The 17,911-nt window shown below is 42.8% G+C and overlaps 1 protein-coding gene across 3 annotated transcripts in view; it reads right to left on the bottom strand.

Moving 5' to 3' along the window:
* The window catches only part of WDR7 (WD repeat domain 7), a 1,349,682-nt gene that overhangs the window by 1,307,707 nt on the left and 24,064 nt on the right, over nucleotides 1-17,911 (bottom strand). For all 3 annotated transcript variants that reach the window (XM_078674853.1, XM_078674855.1, XM_078674854.1), the window contains exon 2: nucleotides 1,862-2,031. In XM_078674853.1, coding sequence (XP_078530979.1) covers nucleotides 1,862-2,020 — 159 coding nt within the window. In that variant the 5' untranslated portion in view covers nucleotides 2,021-2,031. The remainder of the gene's footprint in view (nucleotides 1-1,861; nucleotides 2,032-17,911) is intronic.

The following is a 17,911-nucleotide window of genomic DNA, read 5'->3' as shown; positions in this document are numbered from 1 at the left end:
CGGGGTTGCGTGTCCCATTTTGGCCCAGTAAGGACCCACCCTGCCACAATAGCTTCCGCAGCTTGCACTGTCCCCCCGAACTCGCAACCTTCAGTGGAATGTGCCGCAGCATCAACCTAATGACTGATGCGGAGGCGACCTCTCTCGGTTGAGAGGGAGGAGCTGCGCACCCATGCAGTGCCAGCTCGTAGAGGAGTCCACGGAGCTATGGCTGCCTAATAGGCGAACACATGTTGTAAATTAGCGGGATTGTATCTCTCTTGCCGCCTGAAAGGGCCTAATTTGTCACTTGGGGGAGAAGCAATGCTCGCTTCCCGCCAGTCCCAGATCCAAGGGTCAGGCTGCCTTCAAGATCGTCTCGCTCTGCGGTCACTGGCTTTTTTTAAATGATTTTTTCATCGTTTTCTCGGTAAATGGAACTGTGCAGCACTGGACTCAAAATTAATCATCCACACCACACACAAAAAAAGATATTACAAATTGCCACAAAAATTAATGACTTCGGGATCAGCAGTGCCACATGAATAAACACGGGTGTAAAATGTGTATGCATGCACGTCATGCGACAGTCATTATTTTGCCTTTGTTTTTATTTGCCATTCCAAGATGGCGACGGCACATCTTGGGGCAGCAAAACAAAGATAAACAATGCATACTATCGACAAAGGGACAGCCCTGTAGAAATATTTTACTGCCGGACCCACTTACCAAGAAAATAACATTTCAGAAAAAAACGCCACACGAAGGGGCGCAAGAACAACACAGGAGTAGAATGGCCCAGGGAGTCAACAATGCTGAGTGGCGAGAGCAACGAGGTGCAGGAGGGACAGAGGAGCAACAAAGGAACTGGGGATCAGGAGTTGGAGTTGGTGAAAAAGCTATAACAAGTCAGGTCCCGGGCCGGCAGCCAATCAGAGCGCGGCCCGGGGAATGACGTCAGGGGGTTGTCCCGGGCCGACCGGCGGTGATTTTCACACGGCAACAGATGAGGGGTGGGCTCCCTCTAAATAAATAAATAACGGGGACTAAGCAAATTAAAAGAAGCGCTCCTCAGCGCGGACCTCGGCGAGAGGGAGGGTGTGGGGGCGGGACTTAGGAAAAAGAGACAGAAACGCCCATGGATCGCATCAAGCCACGGACATCAGCGAGAGGGAGGGTGTGGAGGGCGGGACTTAAAAAAAGAGACAGAAACGCCCCCGATTCGCGTTGTGAGGGGGAAAGAGTAATTGACAACCATCTCTTCCAATGGCTAGCCTCCATTTATGGAGCTAGCCAATGGAAGAGAAGGCGGGACAAAGCACCACACTGTAAGATCATAAGATCTTCGGCTCCGCCAACTGCTTCGCAGTGCGACGGTAGCCTCAACCTAAAAACATAATTAGTGTAAGGCAGTTATGTGGGAATGGCGCTTGTGAATTTTAAGAAAATGTAAATATAGGGTATATTAATTTAAGGATTAATATTTCTGCTGTTATTGCAAAACAAAAAACAAAGATAAATGTCTATAAAATGATTTACCCAGGAGCACTCAATTTGGTTCCATGCAGACGCTGGGACTGATTATCAGTCAGGCTGTTTGTTGGTTATACATTTCTCAACTTAACTTTACTGCATTTTCTTACCATGCTATTAGCAGTCTACAATGAGGCTGCTAAATAGATGTCTACAAGGATTAAAATACAAAAATTTAAAAAATAAAAAATTCATTATTCATGCCGACATGTGAACCTAAAACCTAGGTTCCATATCAGGACAAAAATATACCCTGTGCACCAAAATATGGAAGAGAGGTTCTCAGCTTTCGAAAACAAACACATCATCAATACAACGATAGATATAAGCAACGGATTCTTGCACATACTTCTAGGTCGGAGCTCAGGTCCCAGAGGCAGATTTGTCCATCATGGCATCCGGTGACTACAGTTGCCAAGTCTTCCATGACCAGGATTGCTGAAATGCAGTGTGTGGGAGCTTTTCGTCCCCAAAGGACAATCGGGAGAACAAGGGTGTTCGTCGCCATTGTTCTTGCACCTGCAATGAAATGAAGATTACTCCTCAGGAAAAGATGAAGACTGTTCCAACCATTTCTTTTGGTTGTTAAAGGCATTGGAAAGTTTGCTTCTTTCTCATTACATCGCATTTGATTACACACAAATGGAAAACTAAACAAGGTCTCAGTTCTCAAACTCTGAGAAAAATACTTCTTTCTACTTTGTACCATTGATACATACGTTCACCAGCGGCATACCCTAAAATAGATCATTCCTTCTCCACCCTCAAAGATCTAAATTGTGCATTGCTCATGTCCATCTGGCCAGAACTGCGGCGGCCTGCACAGGAAAGGGCTTAATACGGCTTAACCAATTTTGTGTACTTTGCAAGAGCCCTGCCACTCACAAACTCCATGGTCAGTTTTAAGTGGTCTAGCGTATCATCAGTTATGTAAGTTACTGAACCCTGGTTATAGTTAATGGTTCTTGATGAAGACCACTCCATTTAGGGAATGTGGAGCCAAAAAAAAGCCTGCAACCTGGCTTTGCTATATGGGGGCATGACGTGCAAAACATGAAAAAAATAACTGAGATAGTCCACCTTGATTTTAACCAACAATGTTCAGTGACAAATATTTAAAACTGTGGGATAGGCTACTGGCCAATCAAACGGGTAAAGTGATAGATTTTTTACCTATATAACACAGTCGGTCTTTCCTAATTTGTCCCTATTTTGAAACCCTTTTTGAAAAATATTTCTATATGATCTAGACAGTGCCTTCAAGAAGAAATGTAAATGCATGTGCCAAGTTGCTTCACTCAGCAAATCTAACATCTAACATTTCTCAAATATTTTTTTTTAAAAAGAGGAATATTGAAATTTAAAAATGAAATTGGCACACCATTAGTAGGTAGGTCAGAGCGGCAAGGCTGTCCTCAAGAAGAAGTGTGTGAGGTGGTATGTATAACAGCATAACCATTAACAATACACTCGAAAAATATTATCCTATATTCTAAGCAAGCCTTCCAGTGAAGGCCGATATAGATTACACTGCAGTGGTACTTGAGACACTACCTGAATGTGCTGTCTAAATACACTATGAGTTGCTTGAAAAATGATCTGAGATGCAAAAGACACTCCTCTAAGCTTGGAGGCCAGTCAACAAGGACCCAATTTGTGGTTTCACTACCCTCAGAACTAGAAAGTTAGTTGCTGCCTCGACAATCAGAATATGCCTTCTTTCATCCAGTGTTGGATGTCGACAAAGCACTTTGTGAGATGGGCTTTCTCCATGCAGATGTAAATTGGAGCTTAATTATCACTGGCAGTACACTAGCCCCTTTCCTTTAAACAATAAACAACAGATCCTCCAGCTACTGGCTCCGGAGTTCTAAATACCCTCCTTTGTTTCTTTGGGGTTGAATCGTCACAGGCCAGGAGCAGTGTGAAAATCATTAGTACATTCAGATTCCATCCCCACCCTCTCCTCTCCCAAAAACAAGCCTAATTCCAAGCCAATTTACCATATTATGTGGCGAGGCCATGGATCCTTAAACTGGCAAGGAGGGTAAACAACTGGGCCGTGGAGGATGATTCGTAGGGCCCGAATCTAATAAGAATAAGAGTCAGAGAAAAAGTATTGCTCTTGACCTGCCACAGGGTCTCAGTACAGATGTGTGAAAATTAAAGTCAGATCTATAAAATACAGTAAAGCAGTCTACATATGTCAGTGGAGTGCTACAGATGTACATAGCCACAATGTCAACACCCACTCATCTTTTAAGACTTGCCCAGGTCATCTCCAGTTCATGAAGTGCTGCCTCTGCGACATGCTATCTGTGCGCAGAGTTAGACGATGGTCTCACATGCATGTATGCACGTGTGTGCAACCCAAGCAGAGCCTTTTCTCCTAGCTGTACAGCAGTGGACCTTATCTTAAAAGGCGGACACTGGCAGTTAGCACTCTCCATCCACTTCAGTGATTACAGTGAGTGAGACTTTGGTAGTAGGGCTCATATAATGGAAGTCCATAAACTATGTAGTCCAAAAATCAAAAACAAATCCAGAGGAATTAAATGGAGCAGAACCGATTTCTTATAAACTCTCTCCACCAGATTAAAGTAGAGGAAGAATAGTGCCATTGGGTATGCGCGTTCTTGCTGAGAAAACGGCTACTAGTGGGAATGTTTTCTGACTATACACCATTTGCCAGTAGTCCGCAACGACAGGAGTGCTAGCTGGCTTTCCTATACCAAGGACACCTAACTAACCCAACCTTCAGGAGACTTCTCCTCACAAAGCACCTAGACTGCACTAAGAACCTTCCTGGCCCTATGGCGGATACATCTAGGAAACTAAGAGCCAATATGGCCTGATTAAGTTATGAGGGACCCAGGAGTCTGCCAAGGCAGAGCATTCCACAGCCTGTCCTTTTGACAGCTCTGAGCAGCAATCCTTAGCAAAAGTGTCTAACACCAACAGAGCCTGAAGTACAGGGTCTGCTCCATCAGGGATCGCCCAGTCACCTTGTTGGACACTGCGAGCTCAACCACCTCCACCTTTGCATGGGTTTGTCCCTTTTGTCCACTGTGTCTAATCCCGTAGGCCCTACCCGAGTGGACACCAAGCCTCCAGCTCAGGGTCTAGCAAAACAGTCCTAAAGATGGCATACTTCACTGTACTTGGGCAGTCGCCTATCCCATAATGAACCTCAGGCTCCATCACTACCATCCCAGGAAACAAAGGAGTACAGTGCCCCTTGCTGACATCCGCAAGGTCAGTCACCATCCCATCTAGGGACGCTAAGGCACTCAATGCCCTCTCGTCTGTCTCCTCGGTGGCTACCACTACATCTACTACCCGAGATACTGTCCTCTTTGTGGCATCCCATTACCATTGGCACTCCGTGGGCTGCTCCACTTCCCAGCAGCTAACCTATGGGGACATCTCTTCCCAATCTCTGGTGTGGGTACTTCAAACAGTCCCTAAACCTGTAGAAAAGTGTTCTCCTCATACATGACTACTGTGTGTGGTGCAGGGGTTCACAGGACACTATAACCCAGAATCTCTTTGATGGAAACAGTTCTATGAAATCATACCCCTACTCCGCATCATTTCAAAATGAAAACCGGTTAAGTTAAACCCAGACAATACACAAGTTAACAATGGCTTTACAAAGAATATGTGGTGAGTGGGCTTTCCATTCCAACATCTTGAGTTCACACAGCCAAACTTTTAAACACCTCTCAGAGCCTTGCCTCTGATATATGCACCTTTATGCATCGGCATGGTTTGCCAACACAGGACTAATCAGATGGTATTAATGCATCCCCTCAGCACTGGCAACTAATGTCAGAAATGGTTTTATTAATTTGGGAGAGAGGGCATCACGATCATCTAAATAGCCTTCTGGTTAGGTCAAAACAGAGTTCTAAGAGAATCTCTGGTCAACAGCTCATAGCAATGGCACAATTACCAGGCAATCTTCAGATAAGTGAATGCAAAATTCAAGCTGTGCCAACAATTTTAAACTAAATACCACAATAAAAATCCCAAACCAATTAAGAAAAAAAGAGAAGGAACCCCACCAAGAGGGTGAAAATAGGATAAGCACAGGAGATATGGATTTGTGAAGTTTTAAGGCAAAATGCGCCTAGGAAAAAAAGCCAGCGCTATGCAAAAACAACTATTCTGGATAGATAGCACCTAGGCCCAATTTCAGGATGACTGCAATAGATCGGGGGTCGGACACCCCAAGTGGTTGTTTCAGTCAGGTATTTTACATTCAGACTTGGGGCCCGATGTCTGATGCATTTTACACGTCACAAACAGTGCATCAGGCCATTTGCAACAGGTAAAAGCCATTTTTCTATTCACCAACCCATTCCAAATAGCGAGTCGCACTAGTATGTATGAATGCTTCGTGACTGGGAATGCAGTCGCAAAACACTCGCAGATTACCACTAATTTCAAATCGATGGTAAGCCATTTGCAAAAGGAAAGGCGTGCCCAAGGGAGGCATTCCCCTTCGTGAATGGAGGCGGCAATATTTTTTGCGAGTAGGCCGTGGTCCCACACACCACTGTTAAAAATAAAATGAATAAAACCGTTCATTTTTATTTTTTAAATGCATCCTGTTTTCCTTTATTTAAAAAGCAGTCCCAGACATGGTGGTCTGCTGACCACAGCAGGCCACCATCCGTGTGAGTGCCGGCCATTCCTAATGGGTCACAAATGGCAACCTGTCTCATGAATATGAATGAGGCAGGTCCCTTGCGACCAATTTGTGAATTGCAAACTGTTATACATCAGGTTTTGCTACTTGCAAATTGCAGTTTGCTAAAAATAGAAATTTTAGAGTTGAAAAACCTGACAGTCGTACTTGTGGCCATTAGTCTTCAACTTCTGGGAAATCTACTTCTGTTCAGTCCTACAAGCCATAGACCCTCCAGACAGGCTTCAAGAGACAAGGTCTCTCTCCAGCTAGATCTCCTGCAGTGAGCTGTGCCCCTTGGAGTCAGGAGTGCTTCTGATTTGAAGTCACTGAAGCAGACAAACAGGAGATCAACATCTTTACCTTTGGAGAGCAGTTCTAGTCCCTGGGTGCCAGCAGGATTCAAGGGTCCTTGACTACTTGTGCTTTCAGCAGGATTCAGCATTTTTCTTCCAGCATTCCAGCAGGGCAGCCTTCTTCAGATGGAGTCTTCCGAGGTTCAAGAATGTTATGAGGTGGTGTGGAGGTACCAGATTTATCCTGTGCACTGCCAGCAATTGGATGAATGCTACTGCCCAACCCTAACAACTTTATTACAGTTCCTCACCTTCTTTTTGTAGAACTTCCTCTTTGTCTTGCTACAACATTATCCAAGAGCCCCGCTTTCAAGATGACTGGCAGGCTTATCTTCAACTTGTTGGCCACTCTGGTCACTCCCCTCCCTAAACAGCTCAAAACAGTGTTTTCCTCCTATTGTGGCTGGCGTCTAACTGTCTATGAGGGAACTGGGAATGAATAGATAACGTCCTCCTTGGCATCTCCAATCAAACAAAGTAGTGCTAAAGTGGGCTTTTAGTCCGTCAACTTTTCCTGTCCGCACTCTGACAGCTAATTTCTGCTGAGTGATCGGCAGTTAACACACATTGGCCTTTCCTGGGCCGAGAAGCAAACCATTGTCATCTGAGCCATAGTCATTAACTCTCCCAACCAAAAATATGTTTTCAGCTTTGAAATTGTGATGTGGAGCAGAACATTTTACAAAGTTAAATTTCTGCTGAAGTTATCAAAATTCTGATCAAGTCAGATTTTAAAAGGCCCGAATCTTGCCTCTGACAGTTGCACTTTTATGCGTTGGCAGTGCACGCCAACACAGGACTTATCAGACGTTATTAAGCAGTAAACAAGAAGCAGTAATCTAAGCAAGAAATAACTTTTAAGCATGTTTCTAGCACTTTCATAAGCAGAGGTGTATAATAATATTGAATGCCTTCTATACCTGCTAGACAAATGTCTAGCCTGTTCTTCGTAGTAAAATAGCTTTTAGGGTTAATTTCACTGTGAGGGCATACTAACCCCAGTATGTAGTGTGCCCTATTTCATATACCAGCACCCTGCCTTGTGGGCTTACAGGGCAATTTTAGGGATGAGTTCAGAATATATAACAACAAGCGTTTCCTGAGTGACAAAGGCATGCTTTCAAGCTATGGATAAGTGCAGTACATTCATAGGAGAGGAGTTGGCCTAAAGGCTAGGGTGGTCGACCTCGAATCTGGGGAACTGAGTTTGAATCTTTGCAATGACACTGAACATCCTGTGATTCTGGGCAAATCACTTAATCTCCTCGTGCCTAACAAAAATAAACGTGTCCTCATGTAATGCAACTGGTGCTATGTAAAGCGTTCTGATACCCGACTCAGGTCAAGTTTGCGCCATATAAAACTCTGTAAAAAAAAAAAAGACTGCAACCTAGCCAGCGTACAGTGGTGCTCTTGGCAGAAATATATATTTGCTGTATATGTAGAGTTCCAATGCACGGTACATGATTTTGTGAGGAAGCACAGGCAATGTACTACTGTATAGCAGTGGTAGAGTCCACAGAGTCCTAAATCCAGCAAAAACAGGGTCCAGAAAAAAGCTACAAATCTGGTGTCACCATGGAGAAAAGTCAGGCATGCTACAATCAAACATTAATAAGTGTACCTGGCAATGGTGAAGTGAGAAGACACCGGTGTTACTCACAGTGGCACTCTGTGATATGAGGATTCAACTGAACAAGTTCAACATTTGTGGTTTGGACTGAAAAGGAGAATTTAACCCACTCTAATGCCAGGCACGTGGACACCACCCAATATTTATAACTGTGTTATGGTACACAGTACTGTATGCAGCCGAAAGGTCACGGAGCATTCAAGCAGCTTGTTGCCTTAGTAGTCAGTGATAAGAACTTTATACCTGATGTTTATCAGTATGCATTCTGTGCCTCATGATGATATGCAATATTGTTTTTTGTTACTATTTTTAAGGCCCTTTCAACTTTCTCTTCCGATCAGCCTCTTGCCTCTAAGGATCTGTCCTCTGAGCTCAAGCTGGCAGGATGAAAATATTCAATGTGTTCTTTCCGAGATAAGCTTTGAATCATCAACTATTTGAAGGTGGTTCTTGAATAATTTTAGAATTCTTCCACAAGATCTCCAATTGAAAACACTCTACAAAGTCTTCAGATGCGGAGGTTATTTATCCATGACCATTTTTGCCATCATCCATTTTTAGGTCTCGAGACCTGTGTTGCACTGCGCAGCAGTGCTTGCGCAGGCGAGAGTCCTTTTGTCCGGGGTTTAGAAATGGACCCTGGAATCGCACCCGCTTGTGCGTGTGTTTTTTGTCTGCTCTTCTGTGATTGGGCTTTGAGTGGGTGTATTTTGTTAACAGAGCACGCAATAAGCCAAAGGCTGGCGTATTGCTCCGCCCACTGCCTATTGGTGTCTATTACGCGCACCAAAGCCCATATGTTTTTAATTACTGTGCCCAGACAAGGGCGCGATAATTGAAAACATATGTTTCGCACGTGGCGCTCGCGGGCGTTTTATTATTTATTTATTTTTATATTTTCTGCTGAGCTGAAGCAAATATGCTCAGCTTGTTTTTTATTTGGACAGAATAAAGTTATATTGTTTGTGTGTCATACTAGTGAGCAAAAGAACATAGTAGTACGAGCTGCACTGAGTGCAGACGAAGAAACCGCAAGGACACCGAGTAGGGAAAGCGAGGGGCAGAAAGGCATCAAAGATTATACACAGAACCGCGGATTTGGAATGGAGTAAAACTCCACAGGGACCCGTGTGTTACCCGTATGTGTAGTGTAAAGGGAAAGAACTACACACGCGGTTAAGCGGAGACTGCACGGAGCCTAATATGCACAAACCAAAGAAGCCGAGTAGAAACAGCCCAGTGCAAGCAGCAGACACTGTACGGGAGGCGCAGCACGGGTGCAAGGGTTGCAACTACACCGAAGCTTTCCCTGTGAGCTCCTGAAGCAGGTACAGTGCGGGCTGTGTGCAGGGAGTGCTGCCGCTGGAGGGGTGTGCACAAATTGCCAGGGCTAGAACTCTGCTGACCCTTGTCCCTTATAGGGACCCTCTCACCGCCAGACCCCGTGCCCCAACAGGGAGCCCAGCAAGGCACCAGAGGTGGGGGAATCTTTGACACCCTCCCCGCCTCTAAACACCTGCCGGTGCCTTCTGGCACTTGCGGTGTCAGCAGAACAGAGAGTGTGATGGAAACCAGCCCCAGGGGGCGTGTTTCTCCCTAACCCCAACGAGTGACCGTGATGCGGGATTCAGTGGCGCGGAGACTTGCGTGTGCACTCGCTGGGGGCTGTAAATCCACATAAGAAAGAACTGCGATTTTTATTTATTTTTTAATCCATTCCACTCCGGCTTTGGGACTCGACAGGCGGAACACGCTCTCCTGGCTTCGCAGTTCTCTAGCAGAGGGCGCTAAATCTAGGCACTATCGGGAATGTTATTATTCCAAAGAGGAGCTATCTCAGCTATTATTATAAGCGTCCACACCATACTCTCTCCTGCGTATCCTAAAACTACACCCTGAAGGTACAAATGAGTGGACTAGTCCAACCTGCTGAACTCTGCACCCCGTGCACTCGGTAGACTCACATCTACTCAGCTTTACAAGTTTGTATTGTGAGAGATTTGTCATTTGTACACATTTAAACCGGATCACCTGCAGTCCTGTCTTTAGAGGATGTGGGGTAAGAGCTTCTGACTTTGGAACTGGAGCACCAGGTTCGAGTCTCGGCGTCGGCTCAACATCTTGTGATTCTGGGCAAATCACATAATCTCCCCGTGCCTAACAAAATGAGTATGTCCTTGTGAATGTAACTGGTGCTTGTGTAAAGCATTCGAGTACGTTCGGGTCAAGTTCGCGCTATATAAAACAGCAACAAAAAAAACAAGCATTTGCAATGCAATAGGTCTCGCATTATTAAAGTTTGAGCCATTGGTGTTGCATTATTTAGCAATGCAAATAGCTCAAACCTTAATAATGCGAGACTTATTGCATTGCAAATGCTTGTTTACTAAGTTGTTGCCATAGTTTTTCAAGCGATACAGTTATTGTTTATATTTATATCGGTCTATGAACATGTTCAAATTGGACTTCTTAATTCTACTGTCATGGTTAAGTTGCTACGGTCAACTGCCAACTTGGATTAAAAATGTTGTTTAAAATTTACATAATTAATTTCAGTATTCACAGAGAAGTGGAATATCCTCTTTTGTCAACAAAGCGTGCTCATCTGAGGTCTTACATATTCTCTGGTTTATCAAAATTTCCATAGTTCGACCGGGCTAGTGAAAGGTGCTAATTGGTCAGCACTTCATCACTCCCATGAAGGTTTGTTATCGGTTTCTTCAAGAGAGTGTGATGAACATGCTTTAATACACCAGGGCAGATGTGTGGGGCAAATAAAAGGAATTAATCTTTGCAAATTTATGAGATATTTAATCCTACTCGAGGACATCTTGTATGAAGGTTCACCAATCTGGAGACCCAGTAGTTTGAAGCAGATTTCCACGTAAAATACTGACAAGTCATTTCCTTGCCTCTCATGGAGCATTTGAACAGGTTCTGCTATTATTTTTGGTAGCGTATGCGACTATATCCGAGCACAACTTAAGGAAGGCTATGCCTTTGTTTCAGCCATGCAAGTTTTAGGGTCAAGGTGTATATCTATCACCACAACTCCTTTTCTGTACATGAAAGACACAGCACTCTGGGACGAAAGTAATTCAGTATAATCAATCAGGCCACAACGGACGGGACATGTTTCGGCTGTACTTAACAGTCTTTGTCACCTGATGTGCGCCATTTTAAAACAGTTTATTCACTCTAGTTCAACATAAATATAAACAAAATACTCAAACGTTTCTTGTTCTCACTCCACATTAAATTGCTTGAAGTCATGGGACAAATACAAAATAATATTATGGTCACTGTAGACTGGAACATAAAAATGATTTTTACTCGTAAAGAGTTCAAAAATTAACTCCATTAATCGTCATGCTAAAATAGCAGGTTCATCTCCTGCATTCCATTCCCACTATTTAAAGTGCACTAATTCTTAACCTTTGTAATTGGTTTTACCGGTTTATGAATCAAATTAGCTACAGTTACATCTAAATATTTTGAACAGACGCACGATAAAAGGCACCTTTAGCAAAGCATGTTCCCAACATCTTTCCAGTGCTTATAGTCGCCGATTTCTTGGCTAAGATATCAATAGCGTAAACGTGTAACTAAAGCACCGCTCACTGCACTTTTTAAAACAATGTCTCGAAAATTCCAATTGATATTTGTCATCTGTTGTTGCAGCAAAAACCTAAATAAAGTGTTCTGTTCAAACCAGCTAAAAAAAAAGCAGTCTATGCAACCTTCATCTATATTCACTAATGTCAATAAGTTCTCAATTGGCTCTTCTTCCACAGCTCAGTCATTTTTTTAATAATCACTCAAATTTACCTCCCTGTAAAGTAAAGGTCATTACATCCTCGATCGTGGGCTCTGGCTGTCAGAACTGATACTTCGTCCATTTTCAATTGTTTCCGTGATTAAGGTTGCAAACTATAATCTTGTGCTCAATTCCAGTGTGATCCAATCGCCCAAACATAAGGTTTCCATCCCACACCGCTCGGCCAATGTCATGGTGTCCAGCTCTGAAAATAAATGAAACTCCAGTGAAGGGTGTAGGCTGCCGGGGGTGAGCGGCTCCACCGGGAGCACACAAGGGCTCTCCACGTTGACCCTTTCGGCCCTACCCGCCTGCTTCCACAGCTCCAGCACATCCATTTTTCGGGGGCCAGCCGAAGTGCACACTGCTCCTCCTGGTTTACGGTTAATACGGCTGGCTACATGAACGCTGGTGGTGCTCGCTTAAAAGCGCTACCGCATCCATTTATAAATCACCACAACTCCTTTCCTGTATATGACAGACACGGATATATATATTTATAGCAGTAGTAATACTTTATTCGGTTATCGTAAACCATCAAAGTGTGCACATATGATACAAATCACAAAATATCGAATTTTAAAATAGTACATAAAACAACAGGTATACAAATCAATTTAGAGACATTAACTTAACCATAAAGTAAGATAGGATCTGTGCCATTGTGGCTCCAGCTTAATGTACAATGTAAACTGTACAAATCGCAACCCCGGGTTACGTAACGAAATAGTACATCAATAACAAATGTCCCGGAGCAATTTTAAAACATCGACACAGCCAAAGCAATACGAACTAGACCAATACGCCCCACCCCCCCAAGTGAAATCTGTACAAATTGCAACCATGGGTTCTTTACAAATCACAAAAAATACTAAAACAATACATTTCATAAAATTTAAAAAGATTAACAAGAACTTTATGAAATATTAAGAGGATTAAAAAATGTCTAAGAGGGTGAGCGTGGTCACTAAGTTGCTGCTTGTAAAATTGTACTTCTCTGATACCAAGTCGCCTGTAAAAACTTTGAATAGAATTGTGGGAGATGTATCGCTTTTTAAAATCCTATAGGCTACAAGATATCTAATTGTTCCCATATCTGAGAATATTGGGCGGATCTCTTTGCGGCGAGAATCATGATACTTGGAGAAAAAAACCATTATATGTGTTTCGTTCTCATCGCTCTGTCCACACGCTGTGCAAATGCCGGAACCTGGATCCAGATGCCATTTATAGGTAAACAACCTTAATTGGAGAACCCCATAGCAAAAAAGAGCAATCTCTTGGCTAAAGGTGATGAAACTAGATCTAAGATTTGCTCAAAAAATGGGAAGGGCTTAAAGTCCAGAAACATATTGGTCAGGGAACCATTTGAACTACTGTTTATATGATCTTCATTGATATAAGCTCTATAGCATGTTTTCAATGCAATGAGATCTATTTTGCAAATTGCGGTTGACCCTACCCAGAGCCTTTGTAATCCCAACTTCCACAGCCAAGTATAGACAGATTTGACCCAAAGAAGAGTCCTAGCCCTGATACTTTTAGTAGATCTTTGAGAGATTCCATGTAGTCTCTTAGCTCAGGTGTAACCCAGAGGTGAACCCAGTACAGTGGTGCTTTTAGTACAGCCAGATCTGCAATTCTTTTTATTGCCCAGTCAAAATATAGGGCGGTAAGAGGGAAGCTGGTTGGAACAGAAACTAACTTCCTGACAAAATTATTTTCAGCTATAGATAGAGAATGAACGTCAGCACAGCCCCAGATCTCAGCACCATAGAGCGCAGCACCTTCTGCCTTGGCACGGTAAATCTCCAGGGCCGGCGAGATAGCATGTCTGGTCGTTCTTCTTGTACATTCCGATGATAGCATTTGATCTGTACTCAATTACGAGAGTACTCTTACTGAAATGACCTGACCATTTGTGGTTCCCTATAAGTTTAACCCCTAGATAGTCAAAGCATTGTACCCTCTCTAGGGCTTCACTGCAAACAGGTTGAGTGAATTTTTACTATTTCCCTTACCAAGAACCATTTGTTTGGTCTAGTTTACGTTGAGCTCCAATCCACTGGACCTACAAAAACCTAAGAATTTGCAGATTAGAAGTTGGAGGCCCAGGTGTGTCTTGGAAATAAGGAGGAAGTCGTTGGCAAATAGGAGAATGGGAACCTTTCTGATATTCAAAACAGGGAAGTCATTTCTGCCATTCATAAGAATGTCTCACCTCTCAAGAACGCACCCTCCCTTTTAATTTGAGCCAGTGTTAGAGATAAGGAAGACCAGCTGTTTTTCAATACAGTCACAATCATAAATGACTAATACCTACAATCCAGGCCGTTTTTAAAGCGTTGGGGCCTTGGAATGGTAGCACTTTTAAGAATGTGAGGACTAGTAGCATGCTTGTGCTGCCATGGCAGAGGCAAGGAGTGGTGCAAGCTGCAGTGGCCTCCTGACGAGGACCCTGGCACTTATTTTATTTTTTACAAATTAAACACTGCTCACACGTTTTTAAATGCGACATGGCAAAAGAAATATTTCCACAGTCGGCAAAAGATGGGCATTTTTCTTTGCCAGGAGAGGCCACAGCTCAATGGGAAAAAAAACATTTTTCTTACAGGTCAAAACTGCATACATTTATAAAAAGTCAAGACCACTTAAATGTAATCAAAACACAAAATAAAGGCGTGGCTTCTGAAAGAAAGGCCATAACCTAATCTACAGTTGAAGTGTGTGTATACAGTACTTGTCAGTTTATTGGCAGGTTTTAGCAAAGGCTTTGTGTAAACAGAAGCTTTACTATCTCGAATTGAAATCTCCGGTCTGGTTTGGAACGTGTTTTTCAGCTTAATACACTTGAAACAGACCATCGTCATTCGCAAAGGTAAACATCGATAGTAATAAGGCCTTTTAGCACAAGAATACGGACAATAAAGCTTATGTAACAATACAGTGGGGTACGAAATTAATATTTTGGAACAAAACTGAATTTCGAGGTGCAAAGAGACTGCAGTCATGCATAACGGGCATCTGAGATGTTAACCTTCAGGATGGTCTGCTGACTTGCATTGTGTTGGCTTCTGAACTCACTGTGGGATTTTAAAGTAGTAGGTGCGACTGAGTAACAACCTTAGCTCGATAAATAATCTCATTTACGTCCTGAATAAAACAATATTTTCGTGTGGCTTTCTAAGTGACAAACACAGCACTACGTGCCATGTTTAAATAGGCAATTGAATCGCAAGCAAATGCCCCAAAGGTAAAATTGACAACATAAAGGAAGCAATTAGCTACCTAAATGTGGCTGTCATATACTTGTAATAAACGTTTTACATTTAAAAATAACGCATATACTTGTAATAGAACAGTACGAGTGCTTCGTAGCAAGGTAGGTGTATTAAGGCAGGTACAGAAGCCCTTCTTTAGCATTCGTGTACTTTACAGAGAAATATTGTTTTTATCGGTGCAAAGCAAAAGTAGTATGGGCTTTGAATGACTGAAACCTGAAGGCAACATTTTAAATACACAAGGACAATTGAAAAATAAATAAGTTCAAAGGGTATGAAATGGAAAGAAAAAAGGTATTTCCAAAATAAAGCATTTGTCCAGCAGCCTTGTTACGGAAGTGCATTTCTTTGAAGGCATATATGCCAAAAAAAAAATATATATATATATTTTTTACACAATTCTGTTGAGAAAGTGAACGTAGTTTGTAGGCCGAAGTTAAAAGGAAAACTAATTGAGAAGCACCTAGTTCTACAATGGACTGTGGATTAACCCAATCTCTAGGCAATACCCCACCAGGTAGCCTAGAGGGAAACCTTCAGCATATGTTTTATAACTATTTTTATTTATAAGGATTTAATACACAATAACATTCAGAGATTAGTGTTTCTTTTTTCAATTTGTTGGGTCTGTAAATACAATACTTCAAATAACTCCAAAGAATCATATTAACCATTTTAATCATACTTAGTTACCAAGTTAACATGACCTTCGGGGTAAGCCAACACAGCATAGCTGTCGCGCCTCGACACCCTCGGGTATTAGAGCGCGTTATAAATCTGAATTTCATTTAATTTCATACGTAACCACAAATTTGTTTTCTGGTGCCCTCCTCCCTCCCCCATCTTGACATAGTATTCTCGCCCTTGAAATCAGAGGCACATCCCTGGACCAGGCCCATTCCCCTCATATTCCTAGTGTGCTTTAGCTTCTCCACGTTTTAATTCTCAGTTTTTAAACCACCCTTAAGGTACAGAACCCTGTAGCTAAATTAGCTATATGTAAAAGTACAAATAATCATTCAACACCAATGGGCACTCAGGGTGATATGGCTGAAAACATGATAATGAGCAGCTGAAGGTGATGTTTAGCAGGGGATTATTATTAGTACTATAGTAATGTAAATTGAATGTAAATTGATACTTGTATAGCGCACTACTCACCCGCAAGGGTCTCAAGGCGCTTGTACGAATACTGCTGTGGAACCCATCCTGGCTTTCCCTGTGAGGTGTGCACACCTGGGCACCCCCAAGGTGGAGGCCAGGCATCCTTAGCGTTGTGGGGGCCGTTGTGGAGATTATGTAAGCAATTGCCCAGAGTTGCAGAGTGGGACTCCATGATTAGAATAGGCACCGAGGCGAGAATTATCAGGTCCGTGGAATTTTTTGAGCCCAAGACCCGCCGAGGCGGGGAATTGAACCCTGGTCCCGGGCTAGACCTCTGCATCAGGGTCTGCCGCTCTAACCATTGAGCCGCGCTTATTACCAGTAACTGTACTGTTTCTACCAATTGATTACAAAAATCCTCTTAAAAAAAGAAACTGGATGTTTATCAAATTTCACTTCATTTGTAGCAAACAGCCTTAGTTTATTTCTGGAGATTAAACTATGGGACACACAGACTCGGACACACTTGCTCCTGCCTTCTTCACAAGTGTACAGCTCGCACACTTGCTACTTACTCTACAGCAAAGGAAAGAACAGTTGAATGAGGATATAGTTTACTGTACGATTCCTCTTTAGTTTGAGCCAAAAACAAGAACAAAAGGGGCGACTTATTCGAAGAAATGGATCAGCAGTTCCATCTGAAAACCAGATCAGCAGACTGTCACACTGAAGATGTATTCATAATGAATGCTTATGGGAATATGTAGAAACTATATATTCAGTTGTGTGCAGTCTGCCAGGATATGTATAATTAGATATGAATAATTCAAGGCTCAAGATAGTAAAATATATGGTATGTTTCAGCTTTGGTTTTAAAGGATCGTCACTGTGTGGAGTCTGCCTAGGCAACGAGGACAGGTTCTCTGAACCATGCAGGAACTAGTTGCATTTCAGGCTTCGCGGCATAGGACAATGCACTGGAGTTCGTTCTGGATTCTCATCAGTTGGCAGTTACTTGCGGAGGACCGGAGCTTGAGTGTTCAACATAAATTGATAACATATATTGATAGTTTTTACTATTAATTGTTACATGCTTGGTGCTCAGCTAACGGCTCCTCCCCAAATGACGCTTCTTTGAAATTACCAGTTCATAGGATGCGCTGCTGTTGTAATGTGAGTGCGTCGTTTAGGGAGGTGTGAGACATCAGGAAGACGTGCAAGTTTCTGAAGACGTGCTCTACTGGAATCCATTTTCGATTGGGCTAATATGTGGATTGAGCCATTCCAGTACTAGGCTTAAGACGCCCATTCTCTCTTTGGATTACATAGTGGAGGCACACACAGTTGTTGGGGAAAGTGTGTTAGACTGGGCAAACACAATATTTGTAAAATATCTACACTTTCAGGAAGCAGGAAAACACACCCTGCTTTCCTCAGTGGGGTGTATTTTTTCACTTGCATTCACGATGAGTACTTTGAACCGTTCATCATCTCAGCCCTTCATGGTTACTGAAG

This window comes from Lissotriton helveticus, chromosome 2_1 (genome assembly GCF_964261635.1).
Source record: "Lissotriton helveticus chromosome 2_1, aLisHel1.1, whole genome shotgun sequence".
NCBI classification, from domain to species: Eukaryota; Metazoa; Chordata; class Amphibia; order Caudata; family Salamandridae; genus Lissotriton; species Lissotriton helveticus.
This window is presented reverse-complemented; position numbering and strand designations above follow the sequence as displayed.